At 45.1% G+C, this 17,479-nt stretch overlaps 1 protein-coding gene across 2 annotated transcripts in view; it reads right to left on the bottom strand.

The window, feature by feature from the left end:
- Nucleotides 1-15,637, bottom strand: part of DOLPP1 (dolichyldiphosphatase 1) — a 34,240-nt gene extending 18,603 nt beyond the window's left edge. Inside the window, exons 1-8 of one of the 2 annotated variants that reach the window (XM_069943235.1) lie at nucleotides 15,504-15,637; nucleotides 8,923-9,023; nucleotides 8,750-8,834; nucleotides 7,641-7,740; nucleotides 6,658-6,756; nucleotides 6,439-6,567; nucleotides 5,647-5,736; nucleotides 2,585-4,533 (exon numbers count right to left, since the gene is read on the bottom strand). In XM_069943235.1, the coding sequence (XP_069799336.1) occupies nucleotides 4,497-4,533; nucleotides 5,647-5,736; nucleotides 6,439-6,567; nucleotides 6,658-6,756; nucleotides 7,641-7,740; nucleotides 8,750-8,834; nucleotides 8,923-9,023; nucleotides 15,504-15,579 (717 nt within the window). In that variant the 5' untranslated portion in view covers nucleotides 15,580-15,637 and the 3' untranslated portion in view covers nucleotides 2,585-4,496. Of the gene's footprint in view, nucleotides 1-2,584; nucleotides 4,534-5,646; nucleotides 5,737-6,438; nucleotides 6,568-6,657; nucleotides 6,757-7,640; nucleotides 7,741-8,749; nucleotides 8,835-8,922; nucleotides 9,024-15,503 lie in introns of those variants that run through there. The other variant, XM_069943234.1, reaches the window with a different exon arrangement.
- Nucleotides 15,638-17,479: the final 1,842 nt, after the last annotated feature.

The following is a 17,479-nucleotide window of genomic DNA, read 5'->3' as shown; positions in this document are numbered from 1 at the left end:
GTACAGATACTAATGCTGTGCTCTGAAGACATCACATTCTCGCTTAAAACAGATTGACTATTCACATTAAAATGTCCCCTCCGACAACCTTTGGAGCCAAAACATTTTTAGGTTAGACAATGCCGCCAGTCACCGATGGGTCGTTGTTGGCAGATCTTTCCAGAAACTTCCAAGGATCTTTCACTTGTTACTGTCCTAAATTTAAAGAAAAAGTTTTAACTGGTTGGGGCCTGGGTGCTAAGAGTTCCAATGATCACTAGAATGATCTGGGAGAAGCACTCCTCTAAGCACTTCTCCTTCCAAGAGATAGGTTCCATAGACTTAAAGTGGTACTCCAGCGTGGGGGCTATTTTTAGATGTGGCTGGGGAGGAGGTGGCTGGAAAAAAAAAAAAGACGTCCACTCACCTCCCCGGTTCCAGCGGCGGGTTCCGCATCGCGGCGCTCTGGTGCCCGGTTCCTGGCCGCTTCCGGGTGTCTACCGCGGGCCCAAGACGTGACGTCTCAGGTCCGCTCAGCCACTCAGTGAAAGAGGTGGGATCCCGCCTCCTTCACTGAGTGGCTGAGCGGACCTGAGACGTCACGTCTCGGGCCCACGTCAGAGACCAGGAAGCGGCCGAGAACCGGGCACCAGAGTGCCGCGATGCGGGACCCGCTGCTGGAACCGGGGGGGGTGAGTGGACGTCTTTTTTTTCAGCCACCTCCTCCCCAGCCACATCTAAAAATAGCCCCCACGCTGGAGTACCCCTTTAAGGCCCTATTAAGATGTCTGACAGATCTTAGATTTTTTTCAGCCAAAGCCAGGAATGGATTTGTAAAGAGGAGAAATCTCAGTCTTATCTTTACGACCTATTCTCTGTTTATAGTCCATTCCTGACTTTGGCTGAAAAAAACTCTGTCAGATAATCTGTCAGACGTCTTTTGGCCCTTACTATAAGAGCAGTGGTCCAGCGAGGAGAGAGAAGTGCCTAGGTGAGCTTTTCTCCTGGCTTTAGCAATCGGTGATGGACTTAGCATCCCAAAAATCTATCAATTAAAACTTTTGGCACGTCAAAACCTTTTTTAAATGAGTGACATTTTGGATGATAGCGTGTTACTTCAAATGTAATGGCTGGGGGGGCTAAACTGTGGTATCAGACACCACCCATGAATGAAGAGTGACACTGTATCTAGAAGGATTCAGCCCTGTCTCATAGAACCCCTTAAATCACCATATGTATGGGAACCATATAACCTTCTCACCTTCTACCAATTTGCAAGATTGGGTACTCCAGGCGGAGGTTATTTTTAGGGTATGGCCAGGGAAGGGGTAAAAATAGAAGCCACCGGTAACTTACCTCCCCGGTTTCAGATCACGCCACCCCGTTCTCCCGTCCAGCTGCCATCCTGGTCTGAGCTGCGGCTTGAAACGAGATGTCTTAAGGCAGCTCAGCCATTCAGCGTTCGGAGTGGAGTTCCACCTCGGCCACTGAATAGCTGAGCTGCCTTAAAACGTCACCTCTCAAGCCGCAGCTCAGACCAGGATGGCAGCTGGACGAGAGAACGGGGTGGCACGATCTGGGACCCGGCACTGGAACTGGGGAGGTAAGTGACCGTCGGCCTCTATTTCCCCGGCCATACCCTAAAAATGATCCCCCGTCCGGAGTACCCCTTTAAAGGGGATTATCTGGTGTTAGAAAAACATAAGCACTTTCTTCCAAACACTTGTCTTCAGGTAGTGTGTTGTACTACAACTCCACTCTAGTCACTTCAATGGAACTGTGCTGCAACACCACACACAAACTGAGGACAGGTGTGGCGCTGTTTCTGGAAACAGAAAGTAGATGCTTCTCTAATCGTGGATAACCCCCTAAAAGGGAATGCCTCATCACTCTCTTGTTGCCTGAACCACAGACAGCTCATCAAGGGTGGTCCCCAGTATTCTCTCCCCACTAGTATTGGCTAAGAAATTCATTGCCTATACCCAAATAGGGAGAGATCGATCAATCAATATGCACATAAGTATAGACATAACTCAGGGCCAGTGAGGTGGAGAGCAGCCACGAGGACCGTTTTAGTGACTACTCACAACATTCCCAACAGCTTTAAGATCTCTCTAAAACATTAAAGCGTTTTAGGGCCCCTTTCACACGTCCACAATATACAGTCTATGCATGAACATTATACTGCGGACCAGATCTCGGTGTTCCTGACATCATTCATTATGATGCCGGGAGCTCCAAAACTGATCAAATATTCACCCTAATGTTCTGACACTGTTTCGGAGCTCCCAGCATCATAATGAATGATGATGTCGAGAGTTCAGAGATCTGGTCCATATATTGCGGACATGTGAAAGGTGCCTTAGAGTAAGTCATAGTTTACTGTGTTATCACGTCCTGTCTGTTTCATGCTGTCAAATTCGGGTCTGTAACAGCAGTTGTAAATTACTAAAATTAAAATATACTATTATATACTCACCATTTAAGCCTGGTTTCATGCTGTGTTTGCCATATACACCAGAGACCCCCAGCATTTACATAACATATTTATAGCCCCACCTTTAAAATTGTAAAAAGCATTTTTTTTTTTTTTGAGGTAAAGATATGAATAAAAAGGGTATTTTATTTCCAATAAATTCTGGTAGAAGTTACAACGTAAGGTTTGCTATGGAGACTAAACAGATAAAAATTGCTTTGAATGAAACTCCACCTTTTATTATGGAATTGCTGTAGGAGCTAGAAATAATGCCGCTCATCCTCCTGCCTGTTAGTGCGATACCAACCAGTGTCCATGGACTATGGAGGGTAGGGTCACACTGCTGTTATGACTGTATACTGTTTTATCTGGCGTATCCTCAGGATATACCATGTCTGTTAGATGTGGGTCCCACCTCAGGGACCTACACCTATCTCAGATTCAGGGGCCCCCCAGTCCCCTTCGGCCTGCGTGAAGTAGCTGGGAACCAAATAGAGACGAGCGGGATGTTTTACACATTTTGCATAACTCTCATTTACTTTAATGGGAGCTACATAAAGAGCGTAGCAGCGTGAGCTACGCCGTTTCCACAATTCCTGGATCTTTCCCAGTGTACTATATGTACACTGCAAAGGCCGTGTAGATCTATTGTTACCCAAACCTCAGGATACAGATGCAGTTGGCAATCTGTATTCTCTTTATGAGTTGTCTCTGACTTTTGTAATTTAAAGGGAACCTGTCATCTATCATTGTGACTGCACCACAAGTCACAGGGGCGGTCCTAGGCGGCGTCTTCTCATTCCAGCAGTCTTTATTGGAGATAGGGATAGATCTATCAGTCAGTGCGGGTGGGGAGAAGCCACAAGGAAACACCCTGATGGCAGATGGCAGCCTCCCTTTAATATATGGAGACCACTGTGTTGTCTGAAGACCTTTATAATGCCCATCCATTCCCTCACAGCTGCCAATGGTGCTCAGTGCGACTTACAATTAGCAGAGAGCGGCAGCTGACATAAAGAACAGGATTTTCCTATTGCCAGTGATATGTGCAATAACTATACATCAGAAAGTTGCTTAATTCCATAATTGTGTTTCCAAAGGTGAAGTTTCATTTTCTCATAGCATATTGAATGGAAGGTGAAAGGTGAACCACATGGGAGGCTACAAAGTGAATCAGCTCCTCGGTTACTGCAAAAATCATCCTCTCCGTGGAGTAAGACAAGTAACAAATCAGGAAGGACATCACCCACTTTCACAATTTTTACACATACAATTAAAAAAAAAAAAAAAATCACTAGTGTTAAAAGGGTTATTTGTAGTCCTCATCCGGAAACCTTGTTCAAAAGTGCAACAGGAATTGCTTTAAGCCCTCCAGCCGTCAATCATCAATAGGCACCTTGGGGAGCATAGCTGAAGCCCATAGGGGGCAGTATTATTATATCAGCAACCAAGCTTAGTCTGTTGAAGCACACGGGATTACGTGCCTCACTTGTAGGTGACGGACGGTAAATCCTAAAGCCCCTCCCCCACCCCAATAAAGTTGCCGACATTTACAGCATATTCCACCCTATACTTATTAGTTTAATTTTTTTTTTTATAAAATACATATAAATAAATAAAAGGTGGATATTCATGCAATAAAAAGGGTCGGTTTTTGCTAGAATAATGAATTTCCTTTGATCATCTCCTGAATTTAAAAAAAAAAAAAAAAAAAAAAAAAAAAAAGGAAACACCTTAGCTCTTGCAAATTTCCATCAATCCGACTCAGAGAGGGACCGCTGGACAGCGTGCATTGGCAGAGCGTTGATCGGCCCCAGTCCTGACATGCAGAGGGCGGCCGCTGGCAAGACAGGCATTGTAAACCAGGTAAAGGCCTCTCTCTCTTTCTTTCCCACTCTGGTTTTTTTTTTTTTGGTCCGTCAGTTATAAATGTTCTTCAGTGCGTCACGGGCTGTCCTGGTTTCAGTTCCTTAGGACTGCCAGAAGATTATGAATCCTACCGCCGTCATACCCCATCCCTGTCAGTTTCTTTGTCTGAGATTCACTGCAGCTTTGTACCAAGTTTGCGTTGTCTGCTTCTGGACGAGTCAAATAAAAAAGACAAATGTTAATATATATTCTTTATAAGTTTCAGTCTGTTATGATGCAAAAGTTGGATCCAGCGTTCTTGCTGCAAATTCTGTTAACATTAAAGGAGACCTGTCAGCCGGGTCAGCCACACCGAACCCACCCCACCCCCAGACAGGGCCAGGCGTACATACCAGCTCCTGCACTTCCCGGTCCCACTGCGGAGATATGGCCATGGGCTCATCAGTTGGATGAGCCGATGGCCATATCTCTGCGGTGGGAGCGGGAACACAGGAGCTGGGGGAGCTGACCCGGCTGACAGGTCTCCTTAAAGAATTTATTGCAGAATGTGCCTCCCCCATTGAATTCTATAGGGAAAGTTCTCTGAAAATCCACAGCAGATCGGCAACAGGGGTTGACATGCTGAAAATAAGCCATGTTCCTTTCCAATGTGAAGACACCCTTACGTAGTATCAAGTATGAAGTAATAAAGTCTGCTTCCAACTATTGTTTCCTGTTATCAGACATTTGACCTTTCAAAACAGAATGCATGTTGTGTTCTCCTGTCGGATGAGGCACACCTATACCACAATGACTGCTTTAGGGCCCTTTTGTCACAGCATGACAAAGCCACAAATACGAGTTTAATACCTACAGGTGATACACAGTATCATGTGACTAGTGTACCTGCAAATCTCCTGTTGCTGCAAAATAACCCCCAGCCTACAGTTCCGCATCCTTCCATCTTTATAGATATAAAAAGGCCAAGGGTCCTTAAACGTACAGATAAATCGCTTAAGTGCTCGTATAGCGAACGACACGCGATCGATTTTTTTTTTTCTTTATTTTAGACAAGAAGATAAAATTGCTATGAAAAGTCGTTAATGCAATCGTAACTGCGTTCATGTATATTCTATGAATGATCGCAATTGCGTTTGCATCTATATGAACCATGAGTGTTTACACTGAAAGACATGAGAACAATTAACAATGATTTTGAGGTCAGCTCAAAAGATGCAAATTTTCGTTCGAAATTTGATCGTTGACACACACCAGAAGATTTGAGCAATTTTTGACATGATAATCAGCCCATGTAAAAGGCCCTTAATACTTGGCATATTTACCTGGCTTCCGATCGAGTGACTGTGTATTCAAACCACAAGATGTTGGGAATTAGGCTGGTGTCACGGATAAGAAAAAATTCTGAGACTGGCCTGAAGGGAAGAACAGATGACAGTGAGAAAAGAGAAATTCAAGTAGTAGCTAATATGATAATATGCAATACAAGAAACTACGCACACAGACAATATAGGGGAAGTAAAGCACCCAATGGACTATGTGGTCCTTTGATTCAGTCATATAGTCTAAATAATATACATTTATTTCTGAGATCCCAGTCTGAGAGGGACCGGAAGCAGAAGACTTCACTGAGGTAACAAAGAGACTCTGGTCATCTCTAGTGATAGGGGGTTTTATAGATGGCGACTGCGTAATAATCCAGAATAATCTGATAATCCTGATATATTTGTCCTGGATTAACATATCCACTCTATGTAGCTGCTGTCTCAGTAGCAGCAGGTAGTTCTGCTAATGAAAGACACCATGACACCTCTCTAGAAGAAGATGGATTTTCAGTCCAACATACATTATGCATAGTGGTCATTTTCTTTAAAACAAGATGACTTGCAATTTTGGACGTTCTTTTTACTATTATCTGCAAAATCATGACAGGAATTTACTGATGTCCTGAGGAGGAAAAAAGTCTATTTTTGCACCAAGACGGGCCATATTTTTTAAAAAGGTTGGATAACCCCTTTAAAAACGTATAAAGCCTTGTGTCCTAATTCTGCACTAGTTATAACCCCGCATGTCCATACAGTGCCTCCATGATGCTTATTTTATAGGTTAAAACATACCAGGATGCAATTCTAGGGAACAACGGTGTGAAAATCTCCTGGGTGATGGCAAACCAAGCTATAGCTAAGATACTTCCTGCCACAGCTCCGTATGTGACCTGGCTCCAGCTGTGATACATTAGATACACTCTAAAAAAAAAATAAAAAAATAAAAAGATAGTTACACAAGAATCAACTCTCAGTACAGGTATAAAGTATAGTAAAAGACATAGTACCCACCGACTATATGAAACTAGACATGCTGCTGTTAGGAGACAAAGTGACAGTACATGGCGCCACAGCAAGTCCAAGAATCGAGCATTGTTTGTCTGGTGCATCCTGAAAGGAAAAAAACACAAGATGAAGTCCACTGAGAACAAACCTACTTAAAGAGGCAAGTGCTACCTGGTCATAAGGTGATTGGAATGTCAGGAGTCTCTATTGTTTCACCAGAGAAGAGGCCTCCAGTCTTCTAACTGTGAAGAAGCTTGGTGTATGGATATTTTACCTACTTGTGCCAAGTATCTTCAACCATGGCGAGATTAACTTAGTGTCCCTAATGGAAAAGGTGGCTTGTATAGAACTGCCTAACTGGGCTCTGAGGAACTCTGGAAAAACATTCAACTAGACAAGTGACACACAAATGGCCTGTATGGCCTCCTTCACTGTGATTGGTTCTCTTTACCAGCAGCACTAAGGCTGGCATCAGCTCTGCTGTTCTGTGCTGAGCTCTGCTATACCAAATCTCACAGCTCTCAGCTCCACAGCGCTGGACGCTGGCAGTGGGATGGATTAGTGTAGAGATAAGGTGGCCAGCAGGGGAGCCTGTACACACACTGATGTGCACTCCCAGATCTTACCAGGGAGTAATAAGCCTGACTACTGCTGATAACACAGAGGTGGTCGGGGACCTAGACAACAGCACATGAGGAGGCCTAGCAGGGAGCCCGAGCTAAAAAGGTAATAAGAACCAAGTGAACATTTTCCTAACTTTTAATCACTTAGGGGGAGATTTATGAAAGGGTGTAAATATACACCTGGTGTAAACTGCCCGCAGCAACCAACCACAGCTCCTCTTATATCTTACCAGAGCTGAAAGCTGAGCTGTGATTGGTTGCTGTGGCCAGTTTACACCAGGTGTATATTTACACCCTTTCATAAATCTCCCCCTTAATGTCTTAGATATGGGAATACCCCTATAATATATTATTGATATAACTCACCTTAAGTATAGAAAAAGGAATGAATACACAGAGAAGAACCACATGAACTGTGCATGACTTGAAGGCAACCCATACTCTGTGGTGACTGTTGTGTGCATTCCTGTACAAAGACGGAAAGAAAAGCAAGTTCAGGCATAAAATGACGCTGACCCTACAAACCCTTATCCAACACCACTGACCCTATCAAACCTTACCTTACTACCCCTAACAACTCTTATCCTAACCCTACAGACTCTGACTTTTCCAATCCTAACCCTTCTTTACCCATGATCTAACCTTAGTGCTGCTACTAATCCTTGCCCTACTGACCCTATCCCTACTAACCTAACAAGCCTTTCAATTCTGACCTTATTAGACCCCATCCCTAACCTTACAACCAATATTTTATTGGCCCACTCACATCACATCTTGTCCACACATCGTTGGTATGCATAAACTTTTCAAAATGGTTTGCTGATGTATACAGCGAACTACTCCTTGTGAGACCATTGAGTTTAATAGGCAGTTCAGTCCCAAACGCCTATGCTTTCTGTGTGGGACTCTATTATAGCAGACCACGCTTTTGAATCACAGGGCACTCAGCATACAGAAACAAATGTGGTCACTATAAATTCACTATAAATGTGGTCCAGTAAATTCAATAGGAGCACATACTTTTTAGACAGGATGCTGATTTACATGGCCAAAACAAGACATGAATGGCCCCCAAACTATTCAGGCTGTCCTGAGAATCCCAGCTAGGACCCTGCTGCAAAGTGATTAATTAACCACAATTTTACGTTGTGCTCCCCTGAATCTTATAGAACATGTGTGGTTGTATGGACAGACATGATGACAGGAGTAAATTATACGTTTCGCATGGACGATGTGCTACAGTATTCGTAACTCCCAGCATCATCATTCCTAATGATACCGTAAGCACAGTAGCACAAAGATTCAAACTTTTTCACGAATAATTATGCTGGGAGTTACAAATTCCGGTCCATAGCACATCATCTGTGAACGGACGATAATTGTGGAACGTGTGAATGCCACCTGAGCAATTACTGTCAATTCTAGCCTGATCCTATACAGTATGAGCAGCAGCCAGACAGGTGGCACCCGCTTACCTTCACATGGACGTGGCTCTCTTACGATGTTCTTTATTAACCAGTTTACACCTTCATTCATTACCAAGCCCCCCAGAAAGGAAATCTGGAATAGAGAGAGACAATGAGAAGACATGATGTGGACTCTATCATCCTCTGACGACAAATCAGTGAAGCCTGTCTTGGACTCTAACCGTGTGAAGTTCTCTCTTGAATATGATAAGAGTCACAAAGCTGATGAGAATGACGATTGGTCCCAGGCTGAGGTAGGCCAGCAGCTGCCCATAGACGTCACCTACAGGAAGAGAAGGATAAAATGGTAAGAAAACAGATTGCAACTCACCTATTCAATGCATCTACAAAAGGAAATGGAGTGCTTCCTGCCATTTCAGGTAATTTTTAATCTTACATATGGCATTGTTCTGCAGATTTATGCTCTGCAAGCTGGCAGGCTGAGGCTGATGTCTATGGTGTGTCTACACAGAGGAGGAGATCCTGCACTTCCCTGTCTTTGGGTACAGCCTAAAAGCCAGCCGCATTGAAGGCATGATAAAGCTGTAGCGAACAGTCTAAAATTTGTATAAAGCCCTAGGATGAGATCTCTTACAAAGCTGTCTCCTTCTCTCTCTGCCTGTGTACCCAGGCACTACCCCTCTCCATAGACTTGCCTTGCTTGTAACCTGACCCCTGAGCTAGCTTCAAGACGGGACTGAACTGGTTTCAGAGAGGAATATATCATTATCAAGGATGCTTAATGACAAGAGCATTTTTATCTGATAAGGTATATTATAATTATTTTTTTATATTCACTTATACCACTGACCTATACAAAGTTTGTTGAAACAACAGTGACCATTTAAAGGAGACATTAAACATAGAAAGGGCTTCAATCACTCCAGTCTGATGTGACCATATGTAACATAGGTATTACATAATACTACACCCTATCCCCGATGCGTCACACTGTCTTGTATTACATGCACCAGGGGTGCGGGGAGTGGTGCTATCAGGTGGTTGCCCAGGAATTCACATTCACAGGTAAGAATGTCTCTATAGAGGCTACCTGGTGCTGTTTGGGTATCCTTTGTACACAACAGATATGGCACTCCTCTAGAGCCTAAGAAGCATTACAATGGACACCTCCCCAGCAACCTAAACACCCTATTACACGGGACGTACTGTGTAATTGCAGGCAACGATCGAAAAATCGTTCGCATGTCGTTGATCGTTGATTTTGATCTAAACCTAAAATTATCGTTAATCGTTCGCTGTAATTCCACCTTCGTTCGCTCAAGTTCCGCACTTTTTCACTAATCGTTCACTGTAATAGCACATTGTCCATTGTTTTCCTGAGATCAGAAGGAATAAACGATCGCAATAAGGATCGTATCTAACGACTATCGTTCTGTGTAATATGGCAAAAGATTTCAGGTTAACTATAAACAATATCTTTTGCGATCGTTTATCGTTAAAAATCGCTCCGTGTAATAGGACCCTCACATGTCCTAGTAGGGTAGTAAACATGCAATTGCATTAACCAGGTGACATCTCAATGGAAACACCTGTCTCTAGGTCCACAAAAAAAGAGCGCCCTCTGTGGGCCTATAATATATTCCGTCCTTGGAAGATGCGTATCTGGTTAAATTACCGGCGTCATATAAAAGAAACTTCTTTAGTTGCAGCGTAGAGGAAAAGCCTCATGAATAATTCACTCAGTCAGTTTTGCTGAGCCATTAAAAACCACATGAAATATTCAGGGAAACCACAGAGCAGAAGAATCCAGATGAGAGAAATGTGGTCAGAGACCGTCTGCTGAGGAAGAGGTCAAATCCAGCATTAAGTAAGAGGGGTGTTCCCTATAAGACGATCACTCCATTATAAGGGATTGGAAGATTTATTACCAGACCAGTCCATGCCTGTCAATGAGCTCAGGACTAAAAGGGGTCGGCCCACTAATGGCATTTATCTCCAATCTACAGAATAGTCAAACAAAGCAGTCGTGTATATGGAGGGGTGAGGGGGAATGGCTGTCACCTCAGACAAATATATGATGTGGAAGGCCTGCCACAGATATCACCTTTTAAAAATCATGCTTCATGATTCTATTTTTTTTGTAAGAACCTCCTAAGAAGCAAGGAGTTAAATGGAGAGGATTAACACATGACTGCTGACTACACAGGGTTTGTTTGTAGTCTGAAACCATGGAGACACACTGGTCTTCTTAGAAGCTACATGCACAAAATTGTAAGAATACATTTCGACAAGACTGCAGCTGCGTATGCTGACTATGGGACTGCCGACAATAGCAGAGCACTGTCAATGGTGTAGAGGCCAACTTAACCACCAATCCACTTGCTCAGAGGACAAAGGACTCCTTGTGATTAGTGAGGGTCTCAGCAGCATGCAATCCTTTAAAGGAGAAGTCCGGCAAAAAATTTTTTTAAAGTATTGTATTGCCCCCCAAAAGTTATACAAATCACCAATATACACTTATTACAGGACAGTACTTTTTTTTCCCTGCACTTACTACTGCATCAAGGCTTCACTTCCTGGATAACATGGTGATGTCACGACCCGACTCCCAGAGCTGTGCGGGCTGTGGCTGCTGGAGAGGATAATGGCAGGCGGATGCTCTGTGTCCCTCCAGTGCCCTGTGTCCCCCTGCCATCATCCTCTCCAGCAGCCACAGCCCGCACAGCTCTGGGAGTTGGGTCGTGACATCACCATGTCATCCAGGAAGTGAAGCTTTGATGCAGTAGTAAGTGCAGGAAAAAAAGCACTTTATAAGCATTTCCCATAAGTGTATATTGGTGATTTGAATAACTTTTGGGGGGCAAAACAATACTTAAAGTGACTGTACCACCAGGCCCAGGCTGAAGCACTAAAGGCGGGCCGACCCACCCTTAGTGAAGGAAACCATAGCCCCTCTACGATAGGGTTCCATTGATTCTAATGGAGTCACGTCATGGAGGGGCTGGAGTTTCTTCCCACTAAGGGTGGGTCGGCCCGCCTCCAGTGCTTCAGCCTGGGCCTGGTATTACAGTCACTTTAAATAAAAAATTTCTGCTGGACTTCTCCTTTAAGGAGAATTTCTCTTTAACATTACTCATATATAGCCACAGAGTCTAAACGGAAAAGTGACCAGGCAGCTGACTGATAAGACGTGACTCAGTTACAAGCCTCTCTCCCTCTTGTACTAGATAGCCATGAACAAAAGGAAGGAACTGAACTTGATGCATCAAATGAAACGAGCCTTGTTCTTCATCATCCAATATTAGAGTGACACCCCACGGCTATTTGCCCCACAAACAGAAGGCAGATTTGCTATTCAAATCTCTTTGCTGGTTTAGGACGAGCTATAGAATTACTCCAACACACATCTATAGGAAGCCTGCTCAGGTCTCTGTTCATGCAGTTAGGTGGGACTCTCATCTGTCTTTGGTTCTACCATCTATAGCATGTGTATTCAACGGTAGAAGAGACTGGTTGTTAAGATTTGAGGGGTTTTAATTTGGTAGTATGGTCTGGCACAATTAATAAATTGTGACGTCTAACATTATCAAACATTATGCTGGTTACCCCATGCTTTCTTCATTCACTGTTTAAGAGACTTCCAATCACTGCAATGTTTAGTGTTTAGCAATTTTTGAACAGAGCGATGGTCAAGAGTGTGCAGTGCGGCTCCATTCACTCATTTCACCTCCATTTTTAGGATACCTATTCATCTTCAATCTCTCCTCGGCCTCCAGGTACACATGAACATTGCTGCTCTGTGCTGTCAGCTTGGGCTTCTGAGAACAAAGGCTTGGGCTGTAAAAATCCATCGAGCCCAATCCATAGCACCGTACACAGAGAGATAATCAGCCAAATCAAGTCAATTATCGTTCAGTGTAATAGAGACAACGCTCATCAGCTTATCGGGTCTTCTGGTCCTGACCTAAAATAATCAGCCACCGACCATGCATCACTATGTGTAATATCGATGCAATGCGTGTATAAAAAAATACACTGTATATATACCTCTCCACGCTCCCGATGTTGTTCTGCCCTCTTCTTGTTTTCCGCAGCAGCCGCTGTAGCTCAGTCAATCACACTCCTCCTACCAGTCTGCATCCATGCCCTGCTCCTACCACTCCTCCTTCTACCAATCTGCATCCCTGCCCTGCTCCCTTCCACTCCTCCTACCAGTCTGCATCCCTGCCCTGCTTCTCCTACCAGTTTGCATCCCTGCCCTGCTCCTCCTACCAGTCTGCATCCCTGCCCTGCTTCTCCTACCAGTCTGCATCCCTGCCCTGCTCCTCCTACCAGTCTGCATCCCTGCCCTGCTCCTCCTACCAGTCTGCATCCCTGCCCTGCTCCTCCTACCAGTCTGCATCCCTGCCCTGCTCCTCCTACCAGTCTGCATCCATGCCCTGCTCCCACCACTACTCCTCCCAGCAGTCTGCATCCCTGCCCTGCTCCTCCTACCAGTCTGTATCCATGCCCTGCTCCCACCACTACTCCTCCCAGCAGTCTGCATCCCTGCCCTGCTCCTCCTAGCAATCTGCATCCTTGCACTGCTCCCTCCCTCCCACTCCTCCTCCTACCAGTCTGTATCCCTGCCCTGCTCCTCCTACCAGTCTGTATCCATGCCCTGCTCCCACCACTACTCCTCCTAGCAGTCTGCATCCCTGCCCTGCTCCTACCACTCCTCCTATCAATCTGCATCCATGCCCTGCTCCCTTCCACTCCTCCCCTAGCAGTCTGCATCCCCATCCTGCTCCCTCCACTCCTCCTCCTAGCAGTCTGCATCCATGCCCTGCCCCCTCCTAACAGTCTGCATCCCCACCCTGCTCCCACCACCACTCCTCCTAGCAGTCTGCATCCCCACCCTGCTCCCACCACCACTCCTCCTAGCAGTCTGCATCCCCACACCTCCTCCTAGCAGTCTACATCCCTTCCCTGCTCCCTCCACTCCTCCTCGTCGCAGTCTGCATCCCCGCCAAACTCATCCTATCCCATGAATCCTTCACCATAAGTATCATGTGCTGTACCTGAAAGATTCTCTTCCCACATGCATGCAAACACTTGTTTGAAAGCATACCCCCTTGCATTCCTCAATAGTCATGCGGTGTTGCTGAATGAACATTGCACAGCCATTGGAGAACGCAGAGTGGCATGCATGTGGGAACACTCTTACAGTCCTCTTCATAACAGCGCATGTGTTGGTATAAAATAGCTGAGAAAGGCTAACGCCGAAACGTCCTGTTGTACTTATGATCAATATGAATTTTCTACAACAAAATTTATGAAGCATTTATGGTAAGTGCTGAGATTGAACCTTTACGGTATAATAAAGCCAGTGGTGTGGGCTGCTGGAGCTGCGCTTGTGCCACGCTGACTACCTGGCCACAGCTCTCCACGTATCAGTGTGTAGTGTTAGGGTACCATTATTTTTTACTGAGATTTTGCAAAATTCAATTTAAAAAAATTCCTGAGGTTTGTGGGTGGGTATTCAGTGTGATGCAAGCACAGCTGCCTGCACATACGCGGATATTAAGAGGCCTGTGGGTCAGGAGACATTCAAGGGAAACTATCAGCAGGTTTGTACATATGCACCTGCTGATAGTCCCTGTACCGCTGGAGCTGCACATTTCAGTGCCGGCCTGATTTCTCTCTACGCCGCAGTTTTCCTGTAGTTTTATCTTAAGATAATATGCAAATGACTATTTGGTGCACTGGGGGCTTTCCCGCCCGCCGCCTCCTACTTATGCATATATGACTAGGCATAATAGGAGGAAAGTTGGAGGCAATGGGCAGGCGAGACACCCCCAGTGCTCCAAACTGAGAGAAAGAAAAAGACTGGAGCTGAAATTGTGCAGCTCCGCCGGTGCAGGTGTCTAAAAGCAGGTTCATATGGACAAACCTGCTGATAATTTGCCTTTTAAAGCTTTGGCTGTCCAGGTATGATGGGAGTTGTAGTTTTGAAACAGCTGGAGGGCCAAGGTTCCCTACCCCTGGTTTAGGGTGTATCTCCAAAGCTCGCTTCACACCCCATCTTCCCATCAGGGATGCAGTCCACGCTGGGCCATCAGGTTGCCAAGGCAACCAATCGACGTCCAGCACCAAACATAGCCATCTCTCAATGTGACAATTGAACTTTGGAGACATCAACAATCGGGTGACCCAAAAATATTAGGAAGAAGTCATCATGTACCCCAAGATTACACAAACAGCCTAATAGTAGGAAACATGCCGCAGGTAGAGGGTCATGTGACCCGCCTCACAGCAGTCCCAATTGTCTGACACGCCTAAATAGTAGTTACAGGCAAATCCTAAAACAATCTATGTGGAAACTCAAGCAGGGTGTGGCCAGTTATGCAAATTACAGGGAAATTAGTGTATGCAAATGATGCATGAGAGGCAATAATGTGCTGTACAACACACGGTGAAACATTTTAAGGTATTATAAACAACAGTGAAAAATGGCAGAATTCATACAAGGAACATGGCTCATACACGTCCACCATCATACAAAGACATGTACTATGATCACACAAGCAGGCCACTCTCCCCTCCATGACAAGTCCACACACCAGGTACAGACAGAAAGTGCGCCGCGCATGCGCACTGGCCCAGCACACTATTTGGCTTCAGACGCAGACACATTGCGCATGCGTACTACCCAGACAGTCCCGTAAAGGGATCACAATATCGCCATTAAATCTTTTCTTCTAGCCAATCTCAAGCAGCCGTGTGCAAGCGAAGCCGTCAAAGCTCTAAGAACGTCATTTACCTGCGGGATATTCAACGTGCGTGAGGGAAACTGGGCGCCACTGAACTGAGAGCGAGCACTGTTCTACAGCCGCCATCTTACCCGGATACCGGGCGTTTGGAAACGGTAGTGGCTGGTTCCCATCCTCCAGAAGGACCTTGATGACGTAGTGGCCACATGACCGAGATTTCAGTCTACCACGTGACTGCTCTGTGGAGAAAAGGCGGGAAGCGAGCGGGAAGTTCAAATAGGGGAGAACCCATCGCGTCGTGTGTAAGGGGAGAGTGTATATATATATACATATATATATATATATATATATATATATACTTTTGAAATTCTCATGATCTATTATTCTCGAAAAGCCCCTTCAAGGGCAGGTGGCCATGGTAACACAGTGTGATTCTCCAAGAAATGTCTATTTCTATGGGCTTGAATCATATCTGAAGCAACAATATAAAATCTTTCGCAATGATTGAAAGTCATGTGATTTTATGGAAATCGCACCTGATATTATACAACCGCCATGTGGTGCTATTCTGTAATAAGATTATTTTTTTTGTTCTTATTGAAGATGCAGAACATGGCTAAATGGATGGTTGTAGGGAAAGATCAATCTTGGAGAAAGATAACTTTTAAAAAGGAAATGACCGTGTACTGTAAGTACAGTATTTGTCGTTTCCCAAATATCTGTGATGGTATGCACTAAAAGGGTTACACGCTCATCGCCATTTTTAAAGGAAACACTGAGGGGAGGGGGGGAATGACCTGAATATTGTCCTAAAGGGGTAGTGCGGCGTTTAAAAATTATTTACTAAATAACACACATTACAAAGTTATACAACTTTGTAATGTGTGTTATGTAAGTGAATGGCCCCCTTCCCGTGTTCCCCCCACCCCGGAAGTGTGGTGCATTATATTCACCAGATGACTGTCAATCCCGGCCGCCATCCTGGGTCGAACGACGTCATCTTCGCGAGGCCGGCCAAGCCACTCCAGCCATCCCCGTCCCCCGGCATGAGGGACGGCTGAAGCGGTCTGGCCGGCCTCTCGAAGGTGACGTAGTATACTGCACCACACTTCCGGGGGTGGGGGGGACACGGGAAGGGGGCCATTCACTTACATAACACACATTACAAAGTTGTATAACTTTGTAATGTGTTTTTTTTGTGAATAATTTTTAAACACCGCACTACCCCTTTATCTGACAGATTTTTGAAGCCTAAACCAGGAACTGACTATAAACAGGTCATAAAAGAAATACTGAGATTTCCCCTATTTTCAAATCCATTCCTGGCTTTGGCTTCCAAAATCTGTCAGATAAATCTCTCTGTGTAAATGCACCATTAGAGAAGTGCTCTCCATTTTCACTTAATAGAGCAGCAGTTTATACTCCAGAGCTGCATTTCCTACCATTATTTACAACTACAAGCAGCCCCCTTCATTTAAAGGAGAAGTCCAGCAAAAATTTTTATTAAAGAAGCAGTTCACTTTTTATTTTTTTGCCCCCCCCCCCAGTAGCCTGTGGCATGTATACTTACAGAAGATGATCGGTGTCCTGCGGCGTAGCTCTGGTCCTGTCCCGCGGTGCTGTACAAATCCGGCGCGCGCTCACTTCCGCCGGCGCTGTGACTCCTCTTCTCGGTCTTGTAATTTGAACGCAGGAAGTCAGTGCGAGTGACTTCCAGCGTATAATGACAGGACAGAGCAGAGGACTGACAACAGCCGGCGGAAGTGAGCGCGCGCCGGATTTGAACGGCACCGTGGGACGGGACCGGAGCTACGCCGCGGGACACCAATCATCTTCTGTAAGTATACATACCACAGGCTACCAGGGGGGGGGGCCCAAAAAAAAGTGAACTGCTTCTTTTAAGTATTGTATTGCCCCCCAAAAGTTATACAAATCACCAATATACACCTATTACAGGAAATAATAATAATACAGGCTTTTTCCCTGCACTTACTACTGCATCAAGGCTGCGTCACTTCCTGGATAA

Source organism: Dendropsophus ebraccatus, chromosome 10, assembly GCF_027789765.1.
Source record: "Dendropsophus ebraccatus isolate aDenEbr1 chromosome 10, aDenEbr1.pat, whole genome shotgun sequence".
NCBI classification, from domain to species: domain Eukaryota; kingdom Metazoa; phylum Chordata; class Amphibia; order Anura; family Hylidae; genus Dendropsophus; species Dendropsophus ebraccatus.
Note: the sequence above shows the minus strand (reverse complement) of the source record. Positions and strands in the feature narration are given on the sequence as shown.